We start from the raw sequence: 26,737 nt of genomic DNA on the forward strand, positions 1-26,737 counted from the left end.
TTTGGTAGTCTGCATATTAATCTGCTTTTGAATTGATTTGTGATCCTCCTTTTTAAGATAAAGAAAAGGCAGAGAGAGAGTGAAAGAGGCCACACAGCACTAGATTCCTTCAGTGCAGTGGAGGCCAGACTTGAACTTGCGTTGTACACATGGCAAAGCAGCACAGTGTCCAAGTGAGCTACTTTGCCAGCCCATCTTGAATTAGCTTTTATCTTGAAACACATTTCACATTTGTCCTGTGAATGTTTAATACAATTTGTCTGATTTGCTATCAAAGGCAATTATCAGGTTATTTATTAGATCATAACTAACTTGAGCTATAAAATGAGGTGATCGTAAGTGGGAGTAAGTAACATAATGGTTATGCAAAGAGACTCTCATGCCAGAGTCTCCAAAGCCCCAGGTTCAATTCCCCACACCTCCATTAGCCAGAGCTAAGCAGTGCTCTGGTAATAAATAAATAAATAAATAAATAAATAAATAAATAAATAGAAATAGGGACCAGGTGGTGGCACACCTGGCTAAGCACTCACATTACAGTACACAAGGACCCCAAGTTCAGGCTCTTGCTCTTCACCTGCAGGGGGAAAGCTTCACGAGTGATGAAGCAGGGTTGCAGGTGTCTCTGTCTTTCCTTCTCTTGTTATTTTTTTTTTTGACTTTTTTTTTATTGGGGAATTAATGTTTTACATTCAACAGTAAGTACAATGGTTTGTACATGCATAACATTCCCCAGTTTCCCATATAACAATACAACCCCCACTAGGTCCTCTGAATCCTTCTTGGACCTGTATTTTCCCCATCCACCCACCCCAGAGTCTTTTACTTGGTGATACGCCAATTCCATTTCAGGTTCTACTTGTGTTTTCTTTTCTGATCTTGTTTTTCAACTTCTGCCTGAGAGTGAGATCATCCCATATTCAGCCTTCTGTTTTTTTTTTTTTTTAATTTATTTCTTTATTGGGGAATTAATGTTTTACATTCAACAGTAAATACAGTAGTTTGTACATACATAACATTCCCCAGTTTCCCATTTAACAATACAACCCCACTATGTCATTTATCATCCTTCATGGACCTGTATTCTCCCCACCCACCCACCCCAGAGTCTTTTACTTGGGGGCAATATGCCAATTCCATTTCAGGTTCTACTTGTGTTTTCTTTTCTGATCTTGTTTTTCAACTTCTGCCTGAGAGTGAGATCATCTCATATGAGATCCTTCTGTTTCTGACTTACTTCACTCAACATGATTTTTTCAAGGTCCATCCAAGATCAGTTGAAAACGGTGAAGTCACCATTTTTTATAGCTGAGTAGTATTCCATTGTGTATATATACCACAACTTGCTCAGCCACTCATCTGTTGTTGGACACCTGGGTTGCTTCCAGGTTTTGGCTATTACAAATTGTGCTGCCAAGAACATATGTGTACACAGATCTTTTTGGATGGATATGTTGGGTTCCTTAGGATATATCCCCAGGAGAGGAATTGCAGGATCATAGGGTAGGTTCATTTCTAGCCTTCTGAGAGTTCTCCAGACTGTTTTCCACAGAGGTTGGACCAATTTACATTCCCACCAGCAGTGTAGGAGGGTTCCTTTGAGCCCACAACCTCTCCAGCATTTGCTGCTGTTACCTTTTCTGATGTGTGACATTCTCACAGGAGTGAAGTGGTATCTCGTTGTTGTCTTTATTTGCATTTCTCTGACAATCAGAGACTTGGAGAATTTTTTCATGTGTTTCTCGGCCTTTTGGATCTCTTCTGTGGTGAATATTCTGTCCAAGTCCTCCCCCCATTTTTGGATGGGGTTATTTGCTGCCTTGTTGTTGAGTTTGGCAAGCTCTTTATATATGTTGGTTATTAACCTCTTGTCTGATGTATGGCATGTAAAGATCTTCTCCCATTCTGTGAGGGGTCTCTTGGTTTGGGTAGTGGTTTCTTTTGCTGTGAAGAAGCTTTTTAATTTGATGTAGTCCCATAGGTTTATACTTGCCTTAGTCTTCTTTGTAATTGGATTTGTTTCATTGAAGATGTCTTTAAAATTTATTTGGAAAAGAGTTCTGCCAATATTTTCTTCTAAGTATCTGATAGTTTCTGGTCTAACATCCAAGTCCTTGATCCACTTGGAATTTACTTTTGTATTTGGCGAAATACAGTGGTTCAGTTTCATTCTTCCTCATGTTTCAACCCATTGTTTCCAACGCCATTTGTTGAAGAGACTCTGGTTTCCCATGTCTTTCCTTCTCTAATTGCTCCTTCACTCTCAATTTCTGTCTCTATCCAATAATAAATAAAAATATATATTTAATAAAAAAAAAAAATAAGATGATCTTTAAAATCATGGGTTTCAGTGCTACCTTGGTGAATCTGAATTGCACATCATTTCTTTTTCTATAAATATTTACTAATGTGCAAAAGAGAGATAACCAGAGCATTACCCTATGATGCCAGGCATTGAACTTGGGACCTTACGGTTTTTTAGTTCAGTGCTTAATCCACTGCATGACATCTGGGCTATTCCATCTAAACCATTTGTTAAGTATACCGCCTATTGACTTTAACTGCTATTTAAATACTAGTAACTTTCAAATCCATTCACTAGAATGGAACCACTGAATAGTTAGGCTTTGAGTGCTTGAACAGTGGCTAAAATATAATGGACACTGAAATATTTTCTGGAAAATAAATAATACAGATAACTCCTCATCATCTATTTCTTCTTTTTTAAAGAATTTATTTATTCATGAAAAAGGAAAGAGAAAGAACTAGACATCACTGTGGTACATGTGCTGCTTGGAATTGAACTCAGGACCTCATGGTTGAGAATCCAGTGCTTTATCCACTGTGCCACCTCCCAGAACATGATAACACTTTGAAACCAAAGTGTTTAAGCAAAAGCATTTTTGGATAACCATCAAACTATTTTCCCCACTGTTGTAATTTAGCTTAAAGGGAGTTTGGGGAGCTGTGGCACATAAAAGGATGCATTGGATCGACCTTCTCGTGGTGCATCCCGTGAGTACCCATTCATTGGGGAAACTGACGATCCTTCCTAGCCAACTGAATCCACATGGATCCCAGTCACTTTCAAAGCCAGCAACAAGCAGCTCCTGACAGCTTTCAACCTGACGCTGTTGACTGTCTACGGAATAGGTGATTAGTTTGTCTTAGTTTATGAATCATTGTTCTTGAATAAAGAAATACAGCTTCCCTGCCCAGCCGTTGTCTCCACGTCTCTGTTACCCGCCCGTGAAGCAAGCCAGCCCGACCAGAGCCTCCCGAAATTTTAACAACAAATAACATAAGACCTTAGTCTTCAAAAATAAGGAAAGAGGTGATTGTAACACCAGTTTAAGAATAAAAATAGGGGAGTCGTGTGGTAGCGCAGCAGGTTGGGCCCACATGGAGCAAAGCTCAAGGACTGGTTAGGATCCCGGTTCGAACCCCGCCCCCATCTGCAGGGGAGTCGCTTCACAGGTGGTGAAGCAGGTCTGCAGGCCTCTCTCTGTCTCTCTTCCTCTTTATCTCCCCCTTCTCTCTCAATTTCTCTCTGTCTCTATGCAATAACAAATAATAAAAAAGAATATAGTTTTTTGATCACCCAAGTTTGTCAAACATTTTATTTTTTATGTATGTCTAACATTCTGCCATTCCTCCAGCTAAGGCTGTAGTGAAAGACAAGACCAAAGCTAAGTCTCAGTAGGTGATGGCTTCCTTGCATTTAATATGTGATTTTACACCTCTCCAGACTGTGCTGAAGGACTTGTTCTAGGGGCTTATCTTAGAATCTTGACTATATATAACAGTTATCACACTGTGCAGGTGAAGTAGAATACTTAAGTACTGGGGTCTGGGCCAGTAGCACACCGGGTTAAAAACACATGACGTGAAGTGCAGGGATCCGCGAAGGGATCTCGGTTAGAGCCCCCAGCTCCCTACCTGCAGGGTGGTTGCTTCACAGGCAGTGAAGTAGGTCTGCAGGTGTCTTTCTCCCTCTCTGCCTTCCCCTCCTCTCTCTGTCCTATCCAGCAACAACAACAGCAATGGCAACAATAACAACAGCAAGGGCAACAAAATAGGGAAAATGGCATCCAGGAGCAGTGGATTCGTAGTGCAGGCACCGAGCCCCACCAATGACCCTGGACGCAAATAAATAAATACTTCATAATACACGGCTGGCAAAGTGGCTCACCTGGGTAATGCACCTGCTTTGAATGACCCCGGCTTGAGCCTGGCTTTCATTGCACTAGAGGTACTGTGATCTTTCTCTACTTGAAAAAGTTGCCCTGGAGCAATGGAGCCCCAATAATGAGAAAGAAGAATATGAAGTTTAAGATATGTTATAAGATATGATGCCTGGGCAACTGTAGAAGGCACAGATCACAGGACAAGACTGAAAGCAGGGAGTTGGCTTAGGTTCTTGTAGTCAACCAGTTAAGATGACATGTTGGACTAGGTGGTAGTAGGAATGCAGGAATGCATACATTCGTGGTATTTCCTGCACAATTTGCTAATAGCTGTAGTTATCAACAAAGTGACATGTACTCTGATGGAGAAAATAGGCATGGGAAGGGTTCATGGATGGGGGATTAAGAGACTCATTTTGGGCTTGTTTTAAGTTTGCAATGCCTTTTAGACATCCAAGTGGAAACAGCACATAGACATACCTGTCTAGCTCTCAGGGATAGGTTCAAATGGAAAATAAGTATTGGGGGTTGTCTTTGCATTTTAAGCCCATGAAGCTGAACAAAATCATCCAAGGATATGCAGAGACTAAGCTTCAGAGGCTGGATTGAGCATGGCCAGCAAATCAGGAGGGTGAAAGTGTATGAGAACCCAGGAAAAGAAATGTGAGAATAAAATGAGAAGCTGGCTAAGCCTCCAGAGGGCCTTAAGACACGTCTTTTTTCGTTGGGTCCTGCAGCCAGGCCCAATCACAGCAATCCCTGCCCAGCTCACGCCCCGCCCCTCCTACGAGCCCCGCCCTTCCGCTTTCCCATAGTTCTCTGCGCGACGGCCTCGTAGTCTTCTTGATTGTGGACAAATGTGGGGTTCCTGGCCTGTGTGCTGACAGGCACCTTCCAGTGGACTTGCGCTGTGAGGGCGCGGCGGCCATGACCCAGGCGGAGAAAGGGGACGCGGAGAACGGCAAAGAGAAAAGCAGTGAGAAGGAGAAGGAGCAGCGCGGTGTGAAGCGGCCCATCGTGCCCGCGCTGGTGCCGGAGTCGCTGCAGGAGGTGAGGCGGGCGGGGCCCCGGGGCGCTCGAGCCGGCCGGGGTAGGGTGCTTGCCTTGCTCCTGGGATACCGAAGAGGGGTGCAAGGACTGGCTGGGGCGAGCCCGCAGTGGTCCTCTGGTCGTCTCAGTCTTACTAGAAGAAGATGGGTAGCAAGAGTAGGGGGCTCCCAGGTCAGGTCACACTAACAGGAAGAGCACTTGAGGAGCAAGGCAGGCATGGGACCGGTGCTCGTGTGTATAAAGTATATGTGGGGCTGAGGAGACAGCATAATGATTATGCAAGCGATTTTCATACCTGAGCTTCAGGCTCCCAGGTTCAATCCGCCGCATGACCAAATGCCGGAGCTGAGCAGTGCTCTGGTAAAAATTAAAAAAACCTAAACAATTTGACTCATTGTCCATCTTATCCAGCCCAGGGACCAAAGTATCGCCTAAAGTGATATAATACTGGTTGTCTAGTATCCACTATTTTGAAAGCACCAACTGAATTAGAGGAGTGCTTTGGGCTGAAGGCAAGAAGACATGGGCTAGGGAGATAGCATAGTGGTTATGCAGACACCAGGTTCAGTTCCCAGCAACACTGTAAGCCAGAGCAGAGCAGTACTCTGACATTAAAAAAATAAATGAAGATAAAAATAATTGTCAATACTCCCAAAACAAAGTAGGCAAAGGCAGTTCAGAGGAAAAAAACTGAGGCATTTAAATGCTCAAAATTGTATGTTCATCTCTGAGGCCACTTACTTGATGAGTGGGTTAAGGTTTGAACCCTCCTGCTCAGCAGCTGTGTAATACCGTCAGCTCTTGAGACTTTTGTTACCCAGGCACAAGCCTTTATTTCTCCCCCCTACCTACTTGAAGCAGCAGATCCAACAGGCTGTCAAAGCTTCCTGCATGCTAGGGTTCCTCCATTCTGTGAAATGGAAGCAGAAAGGGCGCACTTATAGTTGGGGGGGGGGGGCTGTTCACAGGCATCAGAGCATGGGGGGTAGGATAGGCTAGTGCTGAGGACCATGTGGATAAGCATAGACCATGCACAGCTGGTCTATCACCAGCCCTAAACCTAAATGGTTTCTTCTAAAGCAGTAACATCTGGATACAGATGTGTCAAATGATGAGGAGTCAGCCAAGGGAAGACTCTCTGTCTAGGAGAGAACTGCCATACCATGCCAGGCCTGGGCTATTACAGGAGCTGGACTTGTCATCCTGGCGGGGTGTGGCTTGACACCACCACACCACCTCTCTAGGTGGTCTATTGGGTATTGAATGAAACCTTACCAAGAAGGCTTGCTGCCGATCCTGGAAGCCACATGCAGCCAATGCCAAACTGGGCCATGGCATGCATGTGGGTGAGTGTGGATGTGCTGAGCCACTGTCTGAACTGCTCCCAGAGTTGTACACCTTCACCTTTAACCAAGTTGCCTCTCAGTAGACCCCAGCTCTAGCCTGTGGAACTAAAGTAGAATGTAATGACCTTCGTGCTCAGTGAGGATGTGGAGGAGGATAACGTACCTGTCACCTTCTGGGTGAGCATCTGGAGTTAGATGACACCTTTTTGATGTGGTTAGAAATCCTGCTTGTATAATAACACTGTCAGCTTGGTTCCCTAGACAGCATGCTGAGGTGAGCCCTGGCTTGGCTGGAAACCCAGAAGAGGGCCATCTGCCATGACAAAGGAGAAACTCACTTCTGAAGAGGAGGATGATAGGGTACCCCAGTTTATAATAGAGGACAGTTTGGAGGCAGGAGCTATGCCAAAGACGACTGAACCACCCTTATGTACACACAGTTAATTTTTATTTCTCAAGGGAAATATACTTTATGTGTTAAAAAGAAGAGAAAAAAAAAAGAGGCAGGAGTGGGGGGGGGGCTCCTCTGACTACCAAGGTGACAACTACAACTACTGGTGCCAGAAGCAACAGCCCCACAGCGCTGGTGAAGTCACCCTAAGGCTAGGTAAGCAATTGCACAGCCAGAGCCAGGATGGCAGCTGCCACCCAACAGTGCAAATGGACAGGCTGCAGTCACTGGCAGGGCAGCTGGGGGCACCCCAACTGCAGCTGAGAGAACAGTTCAACTGCAGGAGTAGAGTCAGAGCTGCAGCAACAGTTAAGGCTCCAGTGGGTTGTTGAGGTTCTGTGGTACTTCCTCATACTGAAGCAAATAAGGAGGTTACTCATTACAGTTTAACTATACCTCTCCCAGGCCTGGCCAGAATTAACAGCCCTCCCCACTTGACAAGCTGTTAACAAACATTATAAAAATAATGCAGTAGGAACATAATGTTAACATTAAAAAATTTTTAATACAAAAGTTGGTCATTTGTATTAATTACTCTTAAGAATCCAAAGTAAGTGGTCTCTGGAGATGGTGCAGTGGGCCAAGTATTGGACTTTCAAAGGTGAGGTCCAGAGTTCCGTCTCTAGCATCACATGAACCAAGACTGATCCTGAATGTACTAAGAGCAGCTTTGATGCTATGGTGTCTGTCTTCTGTCTCTCTGTCTTTGTATTTCTGTCTGAAAAAGTTGGCCTGGAGCTGCATAACCCCAGTAATGATAAACAAAATAAAAACCGTGAGCTCTTGTTTTAACTCCAGGCTCTTACTAGGTCAGGTAGATCCTATGGCTTACCTCCCACTTTTATTCCTTGGTTAGCTATCTTCCTTAACTAACCCAAAGTGGGAAAAATATTTTAAAGTGACAGGTATGATTTAAGTGTACATTCAGAAGTGATTGACATAAACTGTTACTTTCCAGCACTGCAAAATAATAGTTTTGTCCTCACACTAATTTGTCATTCCTGCAGCCTGTGGTTATCAGATCTGAGTGACCAAATTAATCAAAAAAGTGTGACACTGTGTATAAGTTGTTGGGCTCTCTCTGGAGACACTGGTTTAGAATATTTGCAGTGGAAATGTAGGGTAGTTTTTAACTTTCTTCCCCAGCATCTTCAGGTGATTCAAATTTAAGAAATCAGCCCCTCAATCACAATATTCACCTCTCATGTTTGTTTAAGTGCTTTCCTTGTTATAATGGAAAGTTCCTTGATGGTTGGGGTTTTCCACAGTGCCTTTTTACCTGCAATGTCTGGCACATAAACATTTGCCCACTGATTATGGGTTAGTTTGCATTTGGATAATTATGGCTTCATTTTAATGAATATTTGATAGGCTATGTACATGGGAAATCCTGTTAGCTCAGTTACAAAATAAATTAGCGGTCAGGGAGAGAGCAATAATTGAGTAATTCTCAATTCCTTTTCTCAAATTATTTTGCTGCTTGGAGTAATTATAGGAAACTAACTTCTTCCTTAACCTGTTATCAGTATATAAATTTAGCTTGTTACCTGCATATTATGTACTGAGGTCTTAATTCCTATCTTTTATATTTTGCAGCAAATCCAGAGCAACTTCATAGTTGTCATACATCCAGGTTCAACAACTCTTAGACTTGGTCGAGCCACAGACACACTCCCTGCCTGTGTTCCTCACGTCATTGCAAGAAGACACAAACAGCAAGGGCAGGCTCTCTACAAGGACAATTGGCTTCTAAGGGAGGGACTAAATGTAAGTCTAAAATGGGAGACTGGAGAGAAAGTCCAGTTCCTTCCATAGGAAGGCCTAGACTAAGTATATGCAGTCATCTTTAATAAAGTTTTTTATATATATAGCTTTAATGTCTTTAAATAAATGATGACATCTGTGACTGGAGGAATAGCTGGTAAAGTGCAGGACTTGCATGCCTGAGACTTTAGGTATGATCCAAGACACCGCACATAGCAGAGTGATGTTCTGGCTTATCTCTCTCTCTCACCCTTTCTCTCTCTCTTCACTTTCACATACAAATCTCTCATGAAATAAGTCTCTAGAAAATAGTAACATTTATTTATCTATTTATTCCCTTTTGTTGCCCTTGTTGTTTTATTGTTGTAGCTACTGATGTCGTTGTTGGATAGGACAGAGAGAAATGGAGAGAAGAGGGAAAGACAGAGGGGGAGAGAAAGATAGACACTGGAAGACCTGCTTCACCGCTTGTGAAATGACTCCCCTGCAGGTGGGGAACCGGGGGCTTGAACCAGGATCCTTACCCCAGTCCTTGCACTTCGTGAAACTTGTGCTTAACCCACCTGACTCCTGAGAAAATAGTAACATTATTGGGCTGTATAGATAGCATATCAGTTCATACCACAGATTTCATGCCCAAGGCTCTGAGGTCCCTACTCCAATCCCTGACACGACAAGCCAGAGCTAAGCAGTGCTCTGGGTAAAAAATAATGAGGGCTGGCAAAATAGCTCACTTGGATACTGCGCTGCTTTGCCATGTGCTTAATCTGAGACTGAATCCCGGCTCCCATCACAGTGGAGGAAGCTTTGATGCTGAGGACTCACTCATTCACTATCTCTTGCCTCTCTTCCTTCTCTGTCTCTATCTAAAAAACAAAAAGTGTGACACTATGGATAAGTTGTTGGATTCTCAAGCAAAGGGTCCTGACTTTGATCCCTGGCATTGCATATGCAAAAGTGAAACTCTCTCTTCTGTCTCATAAATACAGTAACATCCTTTAGAATTGAAAATACAGGGGATTTGTTTTGTTCTGTTTTGTTTTTCTTTCTTCAAATTTATTGGAAGTGATGGGGAAGAGGGAGAGAGAACCAGAGCATCACTCTAGCACATGTGATGCTAGAGATTGAACTCAGGACCTTGTACTTGAGAGTTCAATGTCTTATCCACTGTACTACCTTCCAGGCTACACAAATGTGATTTTTGATTTGAGGTAACAATTTTAGATTGTAAGACATAACAATAACAGGCAAGTGAAATAATTCACTTGGATAGTTTGCTTAGGTACTGCTTTGCCATCTGTGTGACTTAGGTTTGAACCTGACCCCCTACATTAAAGGAAGCTTTGGTTTCTTTCACTATCTCTGCCTTTCTGCCTGTCTCTATCTAAAAGACAGTGACAAAAAAAGACAAAATAAAAATATATAACCCTAACAAAAGTAAGCTTATTATTATTATTTTTTTGTCTCATCAGGGTAGAGTATTAATGAAGGTGGTCTTTAATGGAAAATACAAATCATCCCTCACTTAAAATGATGCAGTTAGATCTCTAGTAATTGATTACTGTACTTTGTCTTCTGTGTACATAGAACTTTTAAACTGAGCTCATAGTTGAAATCCATAAGTAGTTTAAATTGCTATAATAAGTACTTATTACAATTTTAGGTCAAATCATACTGTAAAGGCAAAATAATGTACTTCTTTACAATAAGTACTGTGTTCCATTTCATAGGAGGAAATTGTTTCACTGGGAAATTGTTGTGGCAGCTTTTAAATGTATATGTTCTTATAATTCACTTTTAAGTTTGAGATCAAGGCTAGTTTTAGTACATTGGATTTCTGTAATTCTGATACTAAACATTAGGGTTCCCAATTTTAGCATGATTAGCAGGCTGTTCATTTCTAAGTTTTAGTAGAATTTGGTGATATCAAAATCTTTTTGAAGGATAGGCAGAATAACTAAGATAACGCCTACTTTGCTGTATGTAATGCAGGTTCAAGCCCAGTCCCCATCACATTGGAGCTTCAGTGTTGTGTTTTGTTTTGTTTTGTTTTTTCTCTCCATCTGAAAAAGTTAGCCCAAAGTGGTAAGGCCCTGGTGACTACAAACAGAAATGTTTTGTTGAAAAAAAAAAAAAAAAAAGTACATGAAGGAATACAAAATTGTAAACATGATAATTTTTTTTTTTCTTTAGTGAGAAGGAGGATAGGGGAGAGAGCTAGAGCTCTCTGTGACATATGCAGTGCTGGGTATCAGACTCAGGACCTCATGCTAGAGAGACTAGTGCTTTTTCCACCAAACTATTTACTAAGCCATGTGTGTCTTGTAATTATAAAGATGTATGAAAATGAATCTGCAATAATTGATAATACAAAGTAGCTGTGTTCTGATTAGTGCTATGAAAAATTTTATCAAACCATTTGAAAATTACTATATGCACACTTAACTAATGGTTGATGTTTCTGGAACTTTTAATTTTTCACTTAATATGTTTATAAATTTTTATTTACAAATAATAAAAATATCACTTGGGAGGGGCAGTAGCGCACCTGGTTGAACGCATATGTTACAGTGCACAAGGACCCGGGTTCAAGCCCCCGGTCCCCACCTGCAGGGGGAAAGCTTTGCTAGTGGTGAAGCAGAGCTGCAGGTGTCTCTCTGTCTCTCTCCCTCTCTGTCTCCCCCTTCTCGATTTCTGGCTGTCTGTCCAATAAATAAATACATAAATAAAGATAATTTAAAAAAGAATAAAATATGTCACTTTGGATTCTTTGAGGTTTGTTTCTTTATTGGGGTGGGGGGGGTAACCAGAGAGAGTACAATATTTGGCCCACTGCACCACCTCCAGGGCCATTTACTTTGGATTCTTTTTTTTATTTTAATTCTTTTTTTAAAATATTTAATTTATCTACTTATTTTGGATAGGGACAGAGAAAAATTTGAGAGGGAAGAGATAGAGACACCTGCAACACTATTTGACCGCTCATGAAGCAGGTGGGTACCAGGGACTTGAATCCAGGTCTTTGTGTATTTTACCAGGTGCACCACCATTCAGCCGTGTCAAACTTTGTATTAAAATATTTTAATGTTAATACTAATTATGTTAATATTGTTTTTTTATTTATTTTTATTTTGTATTTATTTTCCCTTTTGTTGCCCTTGTTATTTTAACATTGTTGTAGTTATTGATGTCATTGTTGTTGGATAGGACAGAGAGAAATGGAGAGAGGAGGGGAAGACAGAGAGGGGGAGAGAAAGACAGACACCTGCAGACCTGCTTCACCGCCTGTGAAGCGACTCCCCTGCAGGTGGGGAGCCGGGGGCTTGAACCAGGATCCTTCCGCTGGAATATTGTTATTGTTAATGTTAACATTAGCTTCCTGTTAAGTTGTCAAGAAGGAAGTATTTCCCGTTTGTGGATTAAGTCAGTACTTTACCTAATTGCTTTCTCTTTTCATTAAATCTTTAAACTGCTTATTTTTCATTCTTCCCTCAGCAACCAGAAAGTAATGAACAGAGACAAAATGGTCTTAAAATGGTGGATCAAGCAATCTGGTCTAAAAAGATGTCAAATGGCACAAGAAGGATTCCTGTGTCTCCTGAACAGGTTCAGTCTCAACTCTTCAAATATATTCATTTCACCAGACTATTTTATCTGAACACATTTTTGTGTTTTCCCTGTTTTATTGTGCAACTACAAAATGGGATCTCCTTTAAAAGTAAAGAAAATCCCTTTATAGCAATCTACTAATTCAGAGTGGAATTAGTGTCATAAGCCAGTTAACTTATAGTGTGTTTCTTATTGCAAGTTGTTGAAAATGTATAATGGACCTGAGAGTCTCAGGGGTATACTTCTTGATAGGAAACTGTTTCCTAGTGCATTTGTCATCTTAATCTGATAAACCAATCCATACTATTTGGTATTGACATGACATATAAAAATCTGTTTCATCTTTCAGTGGAGTAGTGTATTAATCTTGAACTGTGTTGTATTAATTGGTAAATTTCTGGGGGAAATGAAGAATGTAGAATAGAGTAAAAGAATCCTTTTGTGACCAGTCAGTATTTTGCCAGCTGTCTGGATTTGTCATTAAACTGTACAGCTATAACTGCTCTTTGAGAAAAAGAGACTGCATGGAGCCCCCCCCCCCCCCATTTTTCTTGCATAAACTTAAGACAATTTTTTGATGTTCTTTCTTTCCAGGCACGCTCCTATAACAAGCAGATGAGGCCTGCAATATTAGATCACTGTTCTGGAAATAAATGGACAAATACATCTCACCATCCTGAGTTTTTGGTTGGAGAAGAGGTAGGGAAAAAAGTTCTTTATAATAAAAATAGACGAGAAAAACTGACTTTATACTAAATTTTTCCCCCAAGTTATTTTCCATAAGCAGTTTCATTTGGGGGGAAGGGGTGGGGGTGAGGGTGAGGGAGTTAATGCTTTACAGTAAATAGTAAGTATAGTTTTTTCACTTTTCTGCAAAACAGTCTATCTCCCCACCCCCCTGTCCTGCTGCACAGGTCCTTCTCCACCATCATGTGCCAGGACCTAAAAGCCCCTTCCCCTGCCCCCAGAGTCCTTTACTTTGGTGTATTATACCAAACTCAGTGTAAGTTCTGCTTTGTGTTTCTCCTTCTGTTTTTATTTCTCAACTTCTGCTTGTGAGTGAGATCATCTCATATTCATCCTTTTCTTTCTGGCTTATCTCAGTTAGCACGATTACTTCAAGCTCCAGTCAAGATGAGGTGAAGAAGGTGAATTCTCCAATTTTAATAACTGAATAGTATGCCATTGTATATACAGACCACAACTTACTTAGCTGCTCGTCTGTTGTTGGACACCTGGGTTGCTTCGAGATTTTGGCTATTACAGATTGTGCTGCTATGAACATAGGCACACATAAATCTTTTTGGATGGGTGTGTTGGGTTCCTTAAGATATATTCCCAGGAGAGGAATTGAAGATAATGGGGTATGTCCATTTCTAGCCTTCTGAGAGTTCTCCAGACTGCTTTCCACAGAGTTTGGACCAGTTGACATTCCCACCAGCAGTGCAGGAGGGTGTCTTTACCCCTACAACCTCTCCAGCATTTTGTTGTTGCTATCTGTCCTTTCTGATATATGACATTCACATAGGAGTGAAGTGGTGTCTCTTTGTTGTCTTAATTTGCATTTCTTTGACAATTGATGACTTGGGGCATTTTTTTCTTAACGTCTGTTGGCCTTTTGGATCTCTTTGGTGAATATTCTGTTCATATCTTCTCCCCATTTTTGGATAGAGTCATTTAGGTTTTTTGTTTGTTTTTGTTGTTGTTATTGAGTTTGGTGAGCTCTTTATGTGTTTTATTATTAGTCTTTGTCTGTTGTATGGCATGTAATGGTCTTTTCCTGTTCTGTAAGGGATCTCTGGTTGGTGGTTTCTTTTGCTGTGCAGAAGCCTTTTAATTGGTTTATTTTTGGTTTTGTTTTCCTGGCAATTGGACTGAGTCATCAAAGATGCCTATAAAACTTGGATGAAAAAGTTCTGCCAATATTTTCCTCTAAACATTTGACAGTTTCTGGCCTAATATTCAAGTTTTTGATCCATTTGGAGTTTACTTTAGTGTCTGCTGCAATGTAGTGGTTCAATTTTGTTCTTCTACACATTTCAACCTACTTTCCCCAACAGTATTTGTTGAAGAGGCTTTCCTTTCTCTATTTAATAGTTTGGACCCCCTTGTCAAAAATTAGAAGGCCTTAAGTGAGGTGGGCTTATTTCTGGGCACTGAATTCAATTCCACTGGTTAATATATGTATTTTTTTATATTTATTTATTTTCCCTTTTTGTTGCCCTTGTTGTTTTTCATTGTTGTTGTAGTTGTTCTTGTTGTTGTTGATGTCTCGTCGTTGTTAGGACAGAGAGAAATGGAGAGAGGAGGGGAAGACGGGGGGTAGAGAAAGACAGGCATTTGCAGACCTGCTTCACCACCTGTGAAGCGATTCCCCTGCAGGTGGGGAGCTGGGGGCTCGAACTGGGATCCTTACGCCGGTCCTTGCGCTTTGCACCACATGCGCTTAACCCGCTGCGCTACTGCCCGACTCCCAATATATGTGTTTTTGTTTTACTACCAGGCAGTTTTGATTACAATAGCCCTATGATACAATTTGAGATCTGGTGATTCTAGGTAATTTCTGGTTCCAGATAAATGCTTGTAGCTTTTGTCCTATTCTCTTTAAAAAATTGGTGGGACCTCAGTGGAGACTGCATTAAATTTTTATATGGCTCTGGATAGAATATTCATTTTGATGATGTTAATTCTTCCAATTCATGAACATAGGATATCTTTCCACTTCTTTGTACCTTTTTCTATTTCCTTGAATATGACTCAAAAATTTTCTTTTGTTAGGTTTATTCTCATCCTAAACCTTACTTACTTTGTCTCTCAATTCTACTTGCTTTCTAGCATCATACAATTTTACTTTGAGGACCAGAGATCACACCAGCTCCTTCAATGTTTGATACACAATATCAGCATTTAGAATTTTAATGGTGATTTCTGGTCTTTGAGATTCTTTTCTATGTGAATCCAGAAATTCCGAAATAATTCCTTGTATTTTTTTTTGTCTAGGCCTTGTATGTTAATCCACTGGACTGTTACAATATTCACTGGCCTATCAGAAGAGGTCAGTTGAATATTCACCCAGGACCTGGCGGTTCCCTCACAGCTGTCCTGGCAGATATTGAAGTAATATGGTCTTATGCTATACAGAAATACTTGGAAATTCCACTGAAAGATTTAAAGGTAAGATAAAATTTCTAGTTAATTGGGTATTCTCTAAAATTCTTGGTCAATTAAAATATACATTTAATTATTTGTAATATATCTTTGAAGAATTAATTAAGGCATTGAGAATATCTTCCTTTTTGTTATTTATTTTTAATTGTTTGATGTCTTCTGTTCTATAATCAGTAAAATTGCTCATTTTTGATGCTTTTTCTTTGGGCCTTTTTTTTCTTTTTTTTATTCCTCCAGGGTTATTGCTGGGCTTGGTGCCTGCATCATGAATCCACCGCTCCTGGAGGCCATTTTTTCCCCCTTTTGTTGCCCTTGTTGTTGTAGCCTCGTTGTGGTTAGTATTATTGCCATTGTTGATGTTGTTCGCTGTTGGATAGGACAGAGAGAAATGGAGAGAGGGGGGGAAGATAGAGAAGGGGAGAGAAAGATAGACACCTGCAGACCTGTTTCACCGCCTGTGAAGTGACTCCCCTGCAGGTGGGGAGCCGGGGGCTCAAACCGGGATCCTTACACCGGTCCTTGCATTTTGCGCTACATGCGCTTAACCCACTGCGCCACCGCCTGAGCCCCATTTTGGGGCCTTTTGTAGACACATGTGTTCTTTTATTTTTTGTTTTACAAATTTGAGATAACACACACTACAGCTCAAACACAACAAAATCTCAGCATTTTCTTTTCTTCCTTTTTTTTTTTTTTTGTTTATTTTAGTAAATCCCAAAAGATAGCATAGAGGTTTGAACTTTTGTTACTGTTGATTGTTACTGTTGATTCTTTAGCATTTTTGATGACAAGTGTGGTGAAATTGATTCTGACTGGGCTCTAGTGCTAATCATCTTCTCTTTGTTTTTCCCTTTAGTACTATCGATGTATCTTGTTAATTCCTGATATTTATAATAAACAGCATGTGAAAGAATTAGTAAATATGATCCTAATGAAGATGGGCTTTTCTGGTATGTGAGTAGTGAAACCTATTGGCACTTGTTTCTCTTTTTAAATGGCAAAGTTAAGCAAATTCACTGCTTATTAAAATGCTTATTCTGAGAAAGCCAGCAATGCCTGGATGTTTGCCCAGAAGAGTCTATAATTTAGTTAACTATTTCTCTAGATCTCTGGTTCCCCAACTGAACACTCTTCTGCCTTTTGTTTTTCAGGGATTGTAGTACATCAGGAATCTGTGTGTGCCACTTTTGGAAGTGGCTTAAGCAGCACATGTATTGTAGATGTTGGGGATCAAAAAACAAGCGTGTGTTGTGTGGAAGATGGGGTTTCTCATAGAAATACTCGGTAAGGAGCTTTGGAGATGGCATTTCCCATACCTCCCCTTAGTGTCACACGTTAGAAAATAGCTGGGCAGTGGCACACCTGATTAAGTACACATAGTACTATGTATAAGGACACAGGTTCAAGACCCCACTCCCCACCTGCAGCAGGGATGTTTCCCAAGTAGCGAAGCAGGTCTGTAGGTACCTACCTTTCTCTCTCCCTCTCTGTCTCAGTTTCTCTCTGTCCTATCAAATAAAAAATTAAACAGAAAGAAAGAAAGCTTGGCCTTCAGGAACAGTTGATTCATAGTGCCAGCACAGAGCCCCGTGATAACCCTGGAGGTACAAATATATATTACATGTTCAGAATTGGCATAGGAAGTCAGCAAGGTCACAAAAAATGCAGTTTTTTTTTTTTTCTTTTTTACCATTAGATAGAAACAAAAATTGAGAGAGGGGGGGGGAGCTTCACCGTTTGTGAAGCTTCCCCCCTGCAGGTGAGGAGTGGAGGCTTGAACCCAGTTCCTTGCACACAATAGCGTGTGCACTTAACCAGGAATGTGGGCCACCACCTGGGCCCCCAAAGTGCAAATTCTAGCAAGTCTGAAAATAATTGATTTTATCTTTCCCATTAGAACTCTCTTGTATGTATATTCACATCAACAACTCATGGAAGCCTAGAGAGTCGTTTTTGCTTTCCCAGACAGGCAGCATAGGTGTTTGTTCTATGCCTTTTGCTGTGATCTAGACTAGGGATACCAATTACATGCATGACAAAGTTTCACTTAGGTAAGAAAGATACAGTCAGGTCTTACATAATGCCATTGATAAGTTCTTGCAGATTGGCTTTAAGCAAAATAGCGTGTAAGGAAGTCAGTTTTACTATAGGCTAACTGATATAAACAAGACCTTAATTCTTATGAGATATTTCTATCACAAAAACATTACAGTCTTCTAAGTAGAGACCCCAGATGCTGCTTCTTTTTGTTTGTCTTTAACATTTTGTTTTAATGAAAGAGATACAGAGAGAGGTAGAGAGAGAAAGATAGCCAGACATAGAGACCAGAGCACTGTTCAGCTCTAATTTATGGTGCTGCTACTGATTGAACCTAGGACCTGGAAGACTCAGGCATGAGAGTCTTTTGCCATAACTGTTATGCTGCTCCCCAGCCCCTCAAATGTTTCTACTATTTGTATTTTCCAACATGCTTATTTTCAGTTCAGTGTTGAACTGCCAGAAACTATTCCAGCAGTCCATGCCACAAAGTTGAACCAAACTCTTCATAGGATACTATCATACACACACAGTCTTTGTCACTTGCTCTCTCTCTCTCTCTCTCTCTCTCTCTCTGTCTCCCCAGCTCCTCCCCCTCTTTCTCTTCATATGAATCATTTAAATACACCAGTGACTGCACATGCACATCTGTGAGATCTGGGAGGAAGCTGGATATCCAGAGAAGAAACGTGAAGAGAAAGTGCAAACTACACGTAGACTGTGGTCCTGGCCAGAAGTTGATTTTTTTCCCCCATTGGTGTTATAATGAAATAATATTGAAGGAGACAGTGTTTCTAAAGACCCACTGTAGGAGGAAATATTTTTAGTAATGAATTCTCTATCTACTAGTGAGCATGGTTTTTATGTGGAGACAGGAGGGGGCCTTGAGGGTGTACAATAATACCAAACAGCCTTCCAAGACCACTTTTTAAATTCCATATATTTATAGAAACACAAAGAGAAACATCAAAACGTTGTTCCACCATCCATGGGACTCCCTTTTGTACTGTAACATGGTGCCTGGGGTCAGAAACCCAAGGACTCATGCATGCAATGAGGTGTACACTAGGCTGAGCTATCTCCTGGAACACCTGTTTTGTTTTTTTTGTTGTTGTTGTTCTAATTTTCTTGTCATAATGGTATGCAGTGAGTGATGAGTAACTTCATGATGTTAAATACTCCCTATGATGTTATCAGTAATATGCATGTATACTATATATCATACCACTGTCAGGAGCAGGCTGCAATGTATCCTCCCTGAGATAAGCTCAGCAAAGTAAATACACTCAGATGGTGCATATCTGGGTTCTTTGCAGCATCTTATAATCGCAAAATGGCTGCTTCAGGATGCTCTAGTCCATGAATCCAGGTTTATTAATTTATTTCCATAGTCATTCACTCAGTGACTTTGTTTTGAGGAAATGTTTTAAAAGACTGTGTTAGCACAGCAGTACACTCTCATATCCCCTCAAAATAAGTTTCACACTCCCCCACCCAATCAAATTATCATCCTGCCCGATAAGGCAGTAGGATCCCAACCCCCTCTCACCTCCTCCTTTATTCCTTTATCTGCTAGAATAGTCCACAGTTTACTAATGCTTCTGACCCCCATGGTAGGCAGTTTGAGTCTTAAATGTAGAAAGAAATATAAAGGCCACCCAGACAGTGTACAAAAAAGGTTAGTCTATTTTTTCCCACTGGAAGTTGCTTTCTGAAACTCTAACTCACTGAGTTATTTTGACTCATACATTGTTGATGTTAATGCCAGTGGTTTTTGAAATGCAAAGCATTCAGATCTCTTAACTACTAAAATAATGCTTTTATAAATAGCAAAAAAGTTCACTAGTTTTTCTTTTTTTAAATTGGATAGAGACAAAGAGAAAGAGAGACATCCACAGCACTGTTTTACTACTTATGAAGCTTCTCTCTTACAGGTGGGGACTGGGGACTTGAACCCTGATTCTTACACACTGTAATGTATGTGATTAACCTGTGCACCATCTCCTGCCCCCTAGATTATATTCTTTTAAGATTTCCTGCCATACATTCCTTTTATGGTATCAGTGCCTCTCTCCTTTGAATGTTGATGAGTACAGACAGACAAACAACTGACTTAGAATCAACTGAGTTTAATAGTGTGTATTCTGTTTCTGATATAGTCTTTGCAAATAGCCTGAGCATTTCTGGGTGCCCCACTGGTTTCCATCAATTTCTGACTCCCATCCATCTGTTCATTCCATCCTTGTTAAAAATGTATTCCTAAAACAGATAATTCCTGAAACTTGCTATGTTTCCCTGAGTTTAACTGAGTCCTTGAAATACCTTCTTAACCATCTGCCTCTTTGTTTAACTCTAGACTCTGTCTGGCATACGGGGGGTCTGATGTGTCAAGATGCTTTTACTGGCTGATGCAACGAGCTGGCTTCCCTTACAGAGAATGCCAGTTAACAGATAAACTGGACTGCCTCCTTCTGCAGCACCTTAAAGAAACTTTTTGCCATTTAGACCAGGTGGGAGCAAAATAAAAACTGCTGATTATTTTTCAGGAAGAATTTAAGATGTTTAAAGTTAAGAATATTATAAAACCCTTTTTGCTCAAGTTAAACAACCCTTCAAACAGAAGCAAGAGGAATGTTTTGATGAGGTCAGAGTGGTGATGCATTTTGGGCTCTGGAAAATGCAGATTGATTTTTAAGAAAGGGAGCCTAGCAAATTGCTGACTAGCAACTTATTCTTTGTTGGATCTGTGACAATTCTGATAAAGTTAAACTTTTAGGTGTAATGAATATTAGAAAGGTAACATACTGGTACAAACATTATTTGAAGCATTATGACCAGTATTTATGAACAATGACAGTCATCTCAGTATGTTATGTTTCTATACTCTTTTTACTTTTCTCAAATAATGTAATTTTTTAATTTGAAATTTTGAGAGGGGCGGGCAGGCAGGCAACTTATCCTGTAAAGAACACATTACCATGTGTGAGAATTTGGGTTTGAGTCCTGGGCAGCCATATGGGAGTGCCTGTAGTGAAGGAAGCTTCCTGAGTAGTGAGCAGTGCTGTTGTGCTTCTCTCTGACTCTCCGTATCTCTCACCGTTTACTGAAATGGTCATTGAGAGCAGTGGAGTTGTACAGGCACTGAGCCCCAGCAATAAAGGAAGAGAGGGAAAAGAAATTGAACTGGAACATTCCCAAGTTACGGTAGAATTTGGATTATTGCATTATCTGTCATTAATGAAGAAAACAAGATGCAGATGGTAGACATTTCCTAAAAGTTAAAAGGAAGCAAGAGATGGGGGCCCAGTGCTCTACAGTAGAGAGGTACGACTTGGTGGAGGATAAAGCATATTGGGAAGATGTCAAAAATGTTCCCCTATGACAGGTCCTGTAAGTGATCATTTCTCTAAAGTAGGGAGGGGTAAAAAAAAAAAAAAAAAAAAAAAAAAAGGAAGGAAGGAAGAGAAAAGGTCAGGGTGGTAGCTCACTTGGGAAAGTGCACAGTTTATTTGCATAAAGACCTGGGTTGAAGCCATCAGCCACCACACTGGAGCACAGGGAAGCTTCATGAGCAGTGAAATCTGTATTGTGATGTTTCTCTCTCTTTGTCTCTTACCCTCCATATTAAAAAAAAAAAAAAAATTGAGAGAAAGGAAAAGAAAAAGTGAGAGCCAGGCAGTGGAGCATCTGGTTAAGCACTCACATTACAGTGCGCAAGGACCCAGGTTCAGGCCCCTGGTTCCCAGATGCAGGTGTCTCTCTGTCTCCCTCCCTATTACTGCTCCCCTCTCAATTTCTCCCTGTCTCTGTCCAATAAATAAATAAAAATATATAAAAAAATGAAAAATGGAAGCACGATACTATTGAACTCTTGTTCGGTTCTAATGTAGAAAGTTGTAAAACAGCATCTTTTTATTATTTATTTTATTTGATAGAACAGAGAAATTGAGAGGGGAAGGGAGAGAGAAAGAGAGGCACTTGCAGCACTACTTAACCATTGGTGAAGCTTCTTTCCTGTAGGTGGGACCACATGAACCTGAATCCTTTTGCATGATAATGTGTACTTAACTGGGTGTACCACCAGAACAGCATTTTATGAGATGAGATTTACATGATAGGCAGGCTAGAATGCTGGCCCCAGAACAGCATTTTATGAGATGAGATCTACATGATAGGCAGGCTAGCTTGTAGTTTGAGGAGTCCTTTTTTTTTAATTATTTATTTCCTTTTGTTGCCCTTGTTTTATTGTTGTAGTTATTATTGTTATTGATGTCATCGTTGTTGGATAGGACAGAGAGAAGTGAGAGAGGAGGGGAAGACAGGGAGAGAAAGATAGACACCTACAGACCTGCTTCACCACTTGTGAAGCAACACTCCTGCAGGTGGGGAGCCGGGGACTCGAACCAGGATCCTTACGCCTGTCCTTATGCTTTGCACCACCTGTGTTACCGCCCAACTCCTGTTTGAGGAGTCTTAATGCACTTTTACTAATGGACTGACTACATCTTTTCCTGGGAGCAGGACATTTCTGGGCTTCAAGACCACGAGTTCCAGATTCGACATCCAGAATCTCCTGCCCTGCTTTACCAGTTCCGATTAGGAGATGAAAAGCTCCAGGTAATATAGAAACATATTCCCATGGGTAGAAACAAAGCCAACCAGAGAGAATGTGCACATACTGTAAACCTTATGAAGTCAGTATGTCAACAGGTTGTAGATTATTCACTAAACCATCAGTTAGATCACAAGGCACTAGCTACATTGCTTTTAAATTTTTTTGTTGGTATCATAGCACCCTTTCAATGCATTGATGATTCTCTCGCCTACTGTGCACTAAAGAAAGAATGCTGCTCCCAGAGGAATGAGCCCTAGTCTAACCTCCAGGGTCTGGAAGTTTCTTGGATTGGTTTGTTTCAAGAGGGTGCGGCCTTGGTTGATTGTTCTTTTTTGTTCGATGCACAGGCCCCAATGGCTTTGTTCTACCCAGCAACTTTTGGAATTGTTGGACAGAAAATGACCACTCTGCAGCACAGATCCCAGGGCGACCCGGAAGATCCTCATGATGAACATTACCTGCTGGCCACACAGAGTAAACAAGAGCAGGTTTGAAGCCCTTCTTGTGTGATGGGAGGCAGTGTTGTCCCTGGAGAAGTGTGCCTCTAATGAATGGATCGTTATAGACCCTGCAGTTTGACAGCACACTGAGACTGAGACTGTTCTTAGAACTGTAGTTGAAATCAAGTCTGGGGACCGGGTGATGGCACACCTGGTTGAGCACACATGTTACAGTGTGCATGGACCCAGATTCAAGCCCCAGGTCCCCATCTGCAGGGAGGAGCTTCACAAGTGCTAAAGTAGTGCTGCAGGTGTCTCTCTGTCTCTATCTCCCCCTTTCCTCTCTATTTCTGGCTGTTTCTATTCAATAAGTAAAGATAATAATAAAAAAAATTTAAGATATTTTTTGGAAAAAGAAATGAAGTCTGAATTTGTAACCTGGAGGGTAGATTTTGTTATTTAGCAGATGTTAATCTAGTTTCCAGGACACCCATTCACACATTTAAAAGATAATTTAGTGAAAGCCCTTCAATTTTGGCCCTTCCTTTTGGTGCATTGTTTTTGATTACCTAATAGTATTTTCAGTAAAATTACACTGTTTTAAGTTATATTCTGAAAGGTATGCAGTGTAAGTGAAGAATTAAATTCCTTTGTCTAAAGCTGATTCACACCCACTTGAGCACACGTTACCATGCACAAGGACCTGGGTTCAAGCCCCCGGTCCCCACCTGCAGAGGGAAAGCTTTATGAGCATTGCAGGAAGTGCTGCAGGTGTCTCTCTGTCTCTGTTCCCCTCCCTGCTGGGAGGGGTGGATTATATGTGCAGACACAGAACCCCAGCATTAATCCTGGTGGTAACAATAGTAGTAATAATAAATATAAAGCTGATGCTGGTGATCACATGCCTGACACTGGGGCACAGATTAAGCTCTTACTTGCTAATGAGACATCAGCAACTTACAGTGGTGAAATAAGAGGATTGTAAACATTTTCTTCTTTTTGTACCTGTCCCCAAAGCAAACATGAGGTGATTAGAAATGGTCTTAGCAGCCACTGGTCCAGGAATTCCACTAAAACCACTTAGAAACTTAGATCATGGGGGCTGGGTGGTGGCGCACCTGATTAAGCACACATAGTCCTCAGCGCAAGTGCAAGGACCCAGTGAAGCAGGTCTGCAGGTGTCTCTTCTTTCTCCCTCTCCCCTCTCAATTTCACTCTGTCCTATCCAATAAAATAGAAAAAGAAAAGAAACTCAGATCAGAGGCTAGTGAGATAGCACAGTGTTTTACACAGCTGACTAATGCCTCAGGTTTGGAGATCCCAGATTCAGTCCCTAGCTCAGCTAAAGCTGAGCTGGTAAAAAATAATAATAATAATACACTTAGACCTGTTCTGTACTGTTCCTTTGGAAGGCAGCTATGCTCACCACTATACCACCAACGCTTCAATTGTTCACTTTGGAATGGTTAGTCTGTTTCATTGTTTGTATGTCACCTCTTATTCCCAAGTTACTGAGGAATGGGTACTGGGTAGTTGGTTATATACTGTGTGTTTCCTCTGTACCACAGTGACAGACCTTTATTTTGTTTTGGTGTATAGCTTTAGTGAGGGAGGACTGGGATCTAGCTGAAGAACATCAACAGTGTTCTCTTGTAGCTAGACCTGATTGTCCTTTTCATTAATTTAAAGTCTGCAAAAGCTACTGCTGACCGGAAGTCTGCATCAAAGCCCATTGGATTTGAAGGGGACCTTCGTGGCCAGTCCTCTGATCTTCCAGAAAGAATCCATTCCCAAGAAGTGGACTTGAGCGCCTCCCAGGGAGACTGTCTAATGGCCGGCAATGATTCTGAGGAGGCCCTCACAGCACTGATGTCCAGGAAGACTGCCATTTCCCTGTTTGAAGGGAAAGCCCTGGGTCTGGATAAAGCCATCCTTCATAGTATAGACTGCTGCTGTAAGCACATTTGAGGGCGCCTGGGCCATGTCAGTTAGTGATAAATGAATTGGTTCAGTTTCAGCTATGGTTGTGCAGCATTCATTCTTAAGCTATCAAGTACCTGCTTTGGCTTACATTGTGTTGGGAATTACTTCCTGTCCTTGAGCATGTTAAGCTAGTGGAGGAGAACACAATAAGGCATCAAATACTGTTCAATACAACTATGACAGGTGCTATGAAATTGAACTAAAGAATATTCACTGAGTGAGACCTGTTGGTTGAGGGGTTTAATTATGGGGGAAAGTGGAAAGGGTGGAAGGCAAGGAAGATTTCCTTGAGAAAAAGCCACTTAAAGAGCATCTAGGGGAGGACTGACCAGTCACAGATGGGGGTGGTTTTCCAGGTGGTGGAAGAAGCCTATGTGAATGGAAAGGATGAGGCTGGGGGAGTGGTGAGTACACACCACATTGGACTTTGGAGGGCTCCCTTAAATATTTTGGCCCAAGTTCTGAGAATATCTCTGTCAGGGTGAGGAGTGGCAGTGCTCACTTTCTATTTTCCTCTGTCTACATTGTTGATGACTTGGAGAGAGATCCTTCAGAGGGCTATTACTGATGTCCTGTCACCAGATTGTGGTGGTTTAATCGGGGTCAGGGGGTGAGTATGGAGGGAAAAAAATATAGAAAGGTGTTCTCCCTGTCTTTTCAGCTTCTGATGATACCAAAAAGAAGATGTACAGCTCCATCTTAGTGGTGGGCGGTGGTTTGATGTTTCATAAAGCACAAGAATTTCTCCAGCATCGAATTCTTAACAAAATGCCACCTTCATTTAGGCGAATTATTGAAAATGTGGATGTGATCACAAGGCCCAAGGTATTTTGTCCCTGGTGCTAATGAAACCAGCATCAAATTATTTTTAGTTAATGTTGTATATAGGTAAACAAATCCTGGAGGGCAAGGGAGTTCTTAAGGGCTTGGAACACAGGAAGAAAATCACCTTCAGCACTTAGAACCTTGGCTTATTTTTTTCCCCACACACATTTCCACAGATATGTTTAAAGACATCAATTCCTGGTAGGGGACTGGGTTTCTATGCTCTAGTTCCTTCTGTACTTTGCAAACTAGCGTGACTGGCATGCCTTTGTAAAAGCTATGTGAGAAAAGAAAAAAAGACTGATTGCTCCTTCATTCTGCATGCTAAAGCATTTCCATCTTTATCTTTTAATTTAAAGAGCAACTGCCAGATCAGATGACCTTTCAGGATTTTCTTGGCTTGAACTACCTTAAGCAACCAGGAATTTAGAAGCAGATTGTGCTTATATTTTATTATCTATCTCACCAACAGTTTCTGGAAATGTTCTGAATGTCATCTTGAGAGAGCAACTTGGGATTGTTTATTTCACTCACATTTCAAAACATTCTTACATATGTTCCTACTGACAGGGCTTGACGACTTGAAAAGTGGTGACAAAAACACAGAAGTTCTCGTTGACTGAAATAGAAAAATATCTGTTGCTCATAGATCCTACATGGGTCTTTAGTGCAAATTGGAAGTCTGACTTCACTGGATGTTGTGCGCCGCCACCCCACTCCCCCCCATTAATTGATGTTTTCTGTGCTCATGCTGAAGTGCCTTTGTCCCTGCTGTAGGACATGGATCCCCGGCTGATTGCCTGGAAAGGAGGGGCAGTGCTGGCCTGTCTGGACACAACACAGGAACTATGGATCTACCAGCGAGAGTGGCAGCGCTTTGGTGTCCGCATGCTACGAGAGCGAGCTGCTTTTGTCTGGTGAAACAGGCAGAAAAGTACTGTCAGGATGGGGAGATAGCATAAAGGTTACGTAAAAGACTTTCAAACTGAAGCCTAAAGTCCCAAGTTCAATCTCCAGCACCACCATAAGCCAGAGCTGAGTAGTGTTCTGTTTAAAAGAAGAAAAAATGTCACTATCAAAGACCAAAATCTTTTATAAAGACAGAAAAAAAATTTTTTTTAATTTATTGACTTAGGTGCTTAAATTAGTGGAAAATAAATGAATTTTAACTTTTATGAAAGTACAGCATGGGTTTGATTATGACCTACATTAGTAATCAGAATGTTAAGAGAATAAATGTAGACTTAGTCTTTAGTGTTAAA

At 41.1% G+C, this 26,737-nt stretch overlaps 1 protein-coding gene across 2 annotated transcripts; it reads left to right on the plus strand.

The window, feature by feature from the left end:
* Window positions 1–5,007: 5,007 nt before the first annotated feature.
* ACTR8 (actin related protein 8) lies at window positions 5,008–26,737 on the plus strand. Of its 2 annotated transcripts, XM_007531398.3 has the most exons (13): window positions 5,008–5,237; window positions 8,631–8,801; window positions 12,294–12,404; window positions 13,002–13,106; window positions 15,408–15,581; window positions 16,432–16,525; window positions 16,727–16,859; window positions 19,969–20,122; window positions 22,134–22,229; window positions 22,575–22,715; window positions 24,357–24,621; window positions 25,312–25,475; window positions 26,253–26,737. In XM_007531398.3, exons 1-13 carry the CDS (start codon window positions 5,115–5,117, stop codon window positions 26,394–26,396), a joined length of 1,875 nt encoding a protein of 624 aa, XP_007531460.1. In that variant the 5' UTR covers window positions 5,008–5,114; the 3' UTR covers window positions 26,397–26,737. The 2 variants fall into 2 exon arrangements, with proteins under 2 accessions (XP_007531460.1, XP_060059112.1); XM_060203129.1 differs by lacking the exons at window positions 5,008–5,237; window positions 8,631–8,801 and adding an exon at window positions 11,727–11,791.

Source organism: Erinaceus europaeus, chromosome 12 (genome assembly GCF_950295315.1).
Source record: "Erinaceus europaeus chromosome 12, mEriEur2.1, whole genome shotgun sequence".
Taxonomy (NCBI): Eukaryota; Metazoa; Chordata; class Mammalia; order Eulipotyphla; family Erinaceidae; genus Erinaceus; species Erinaceus europaeus.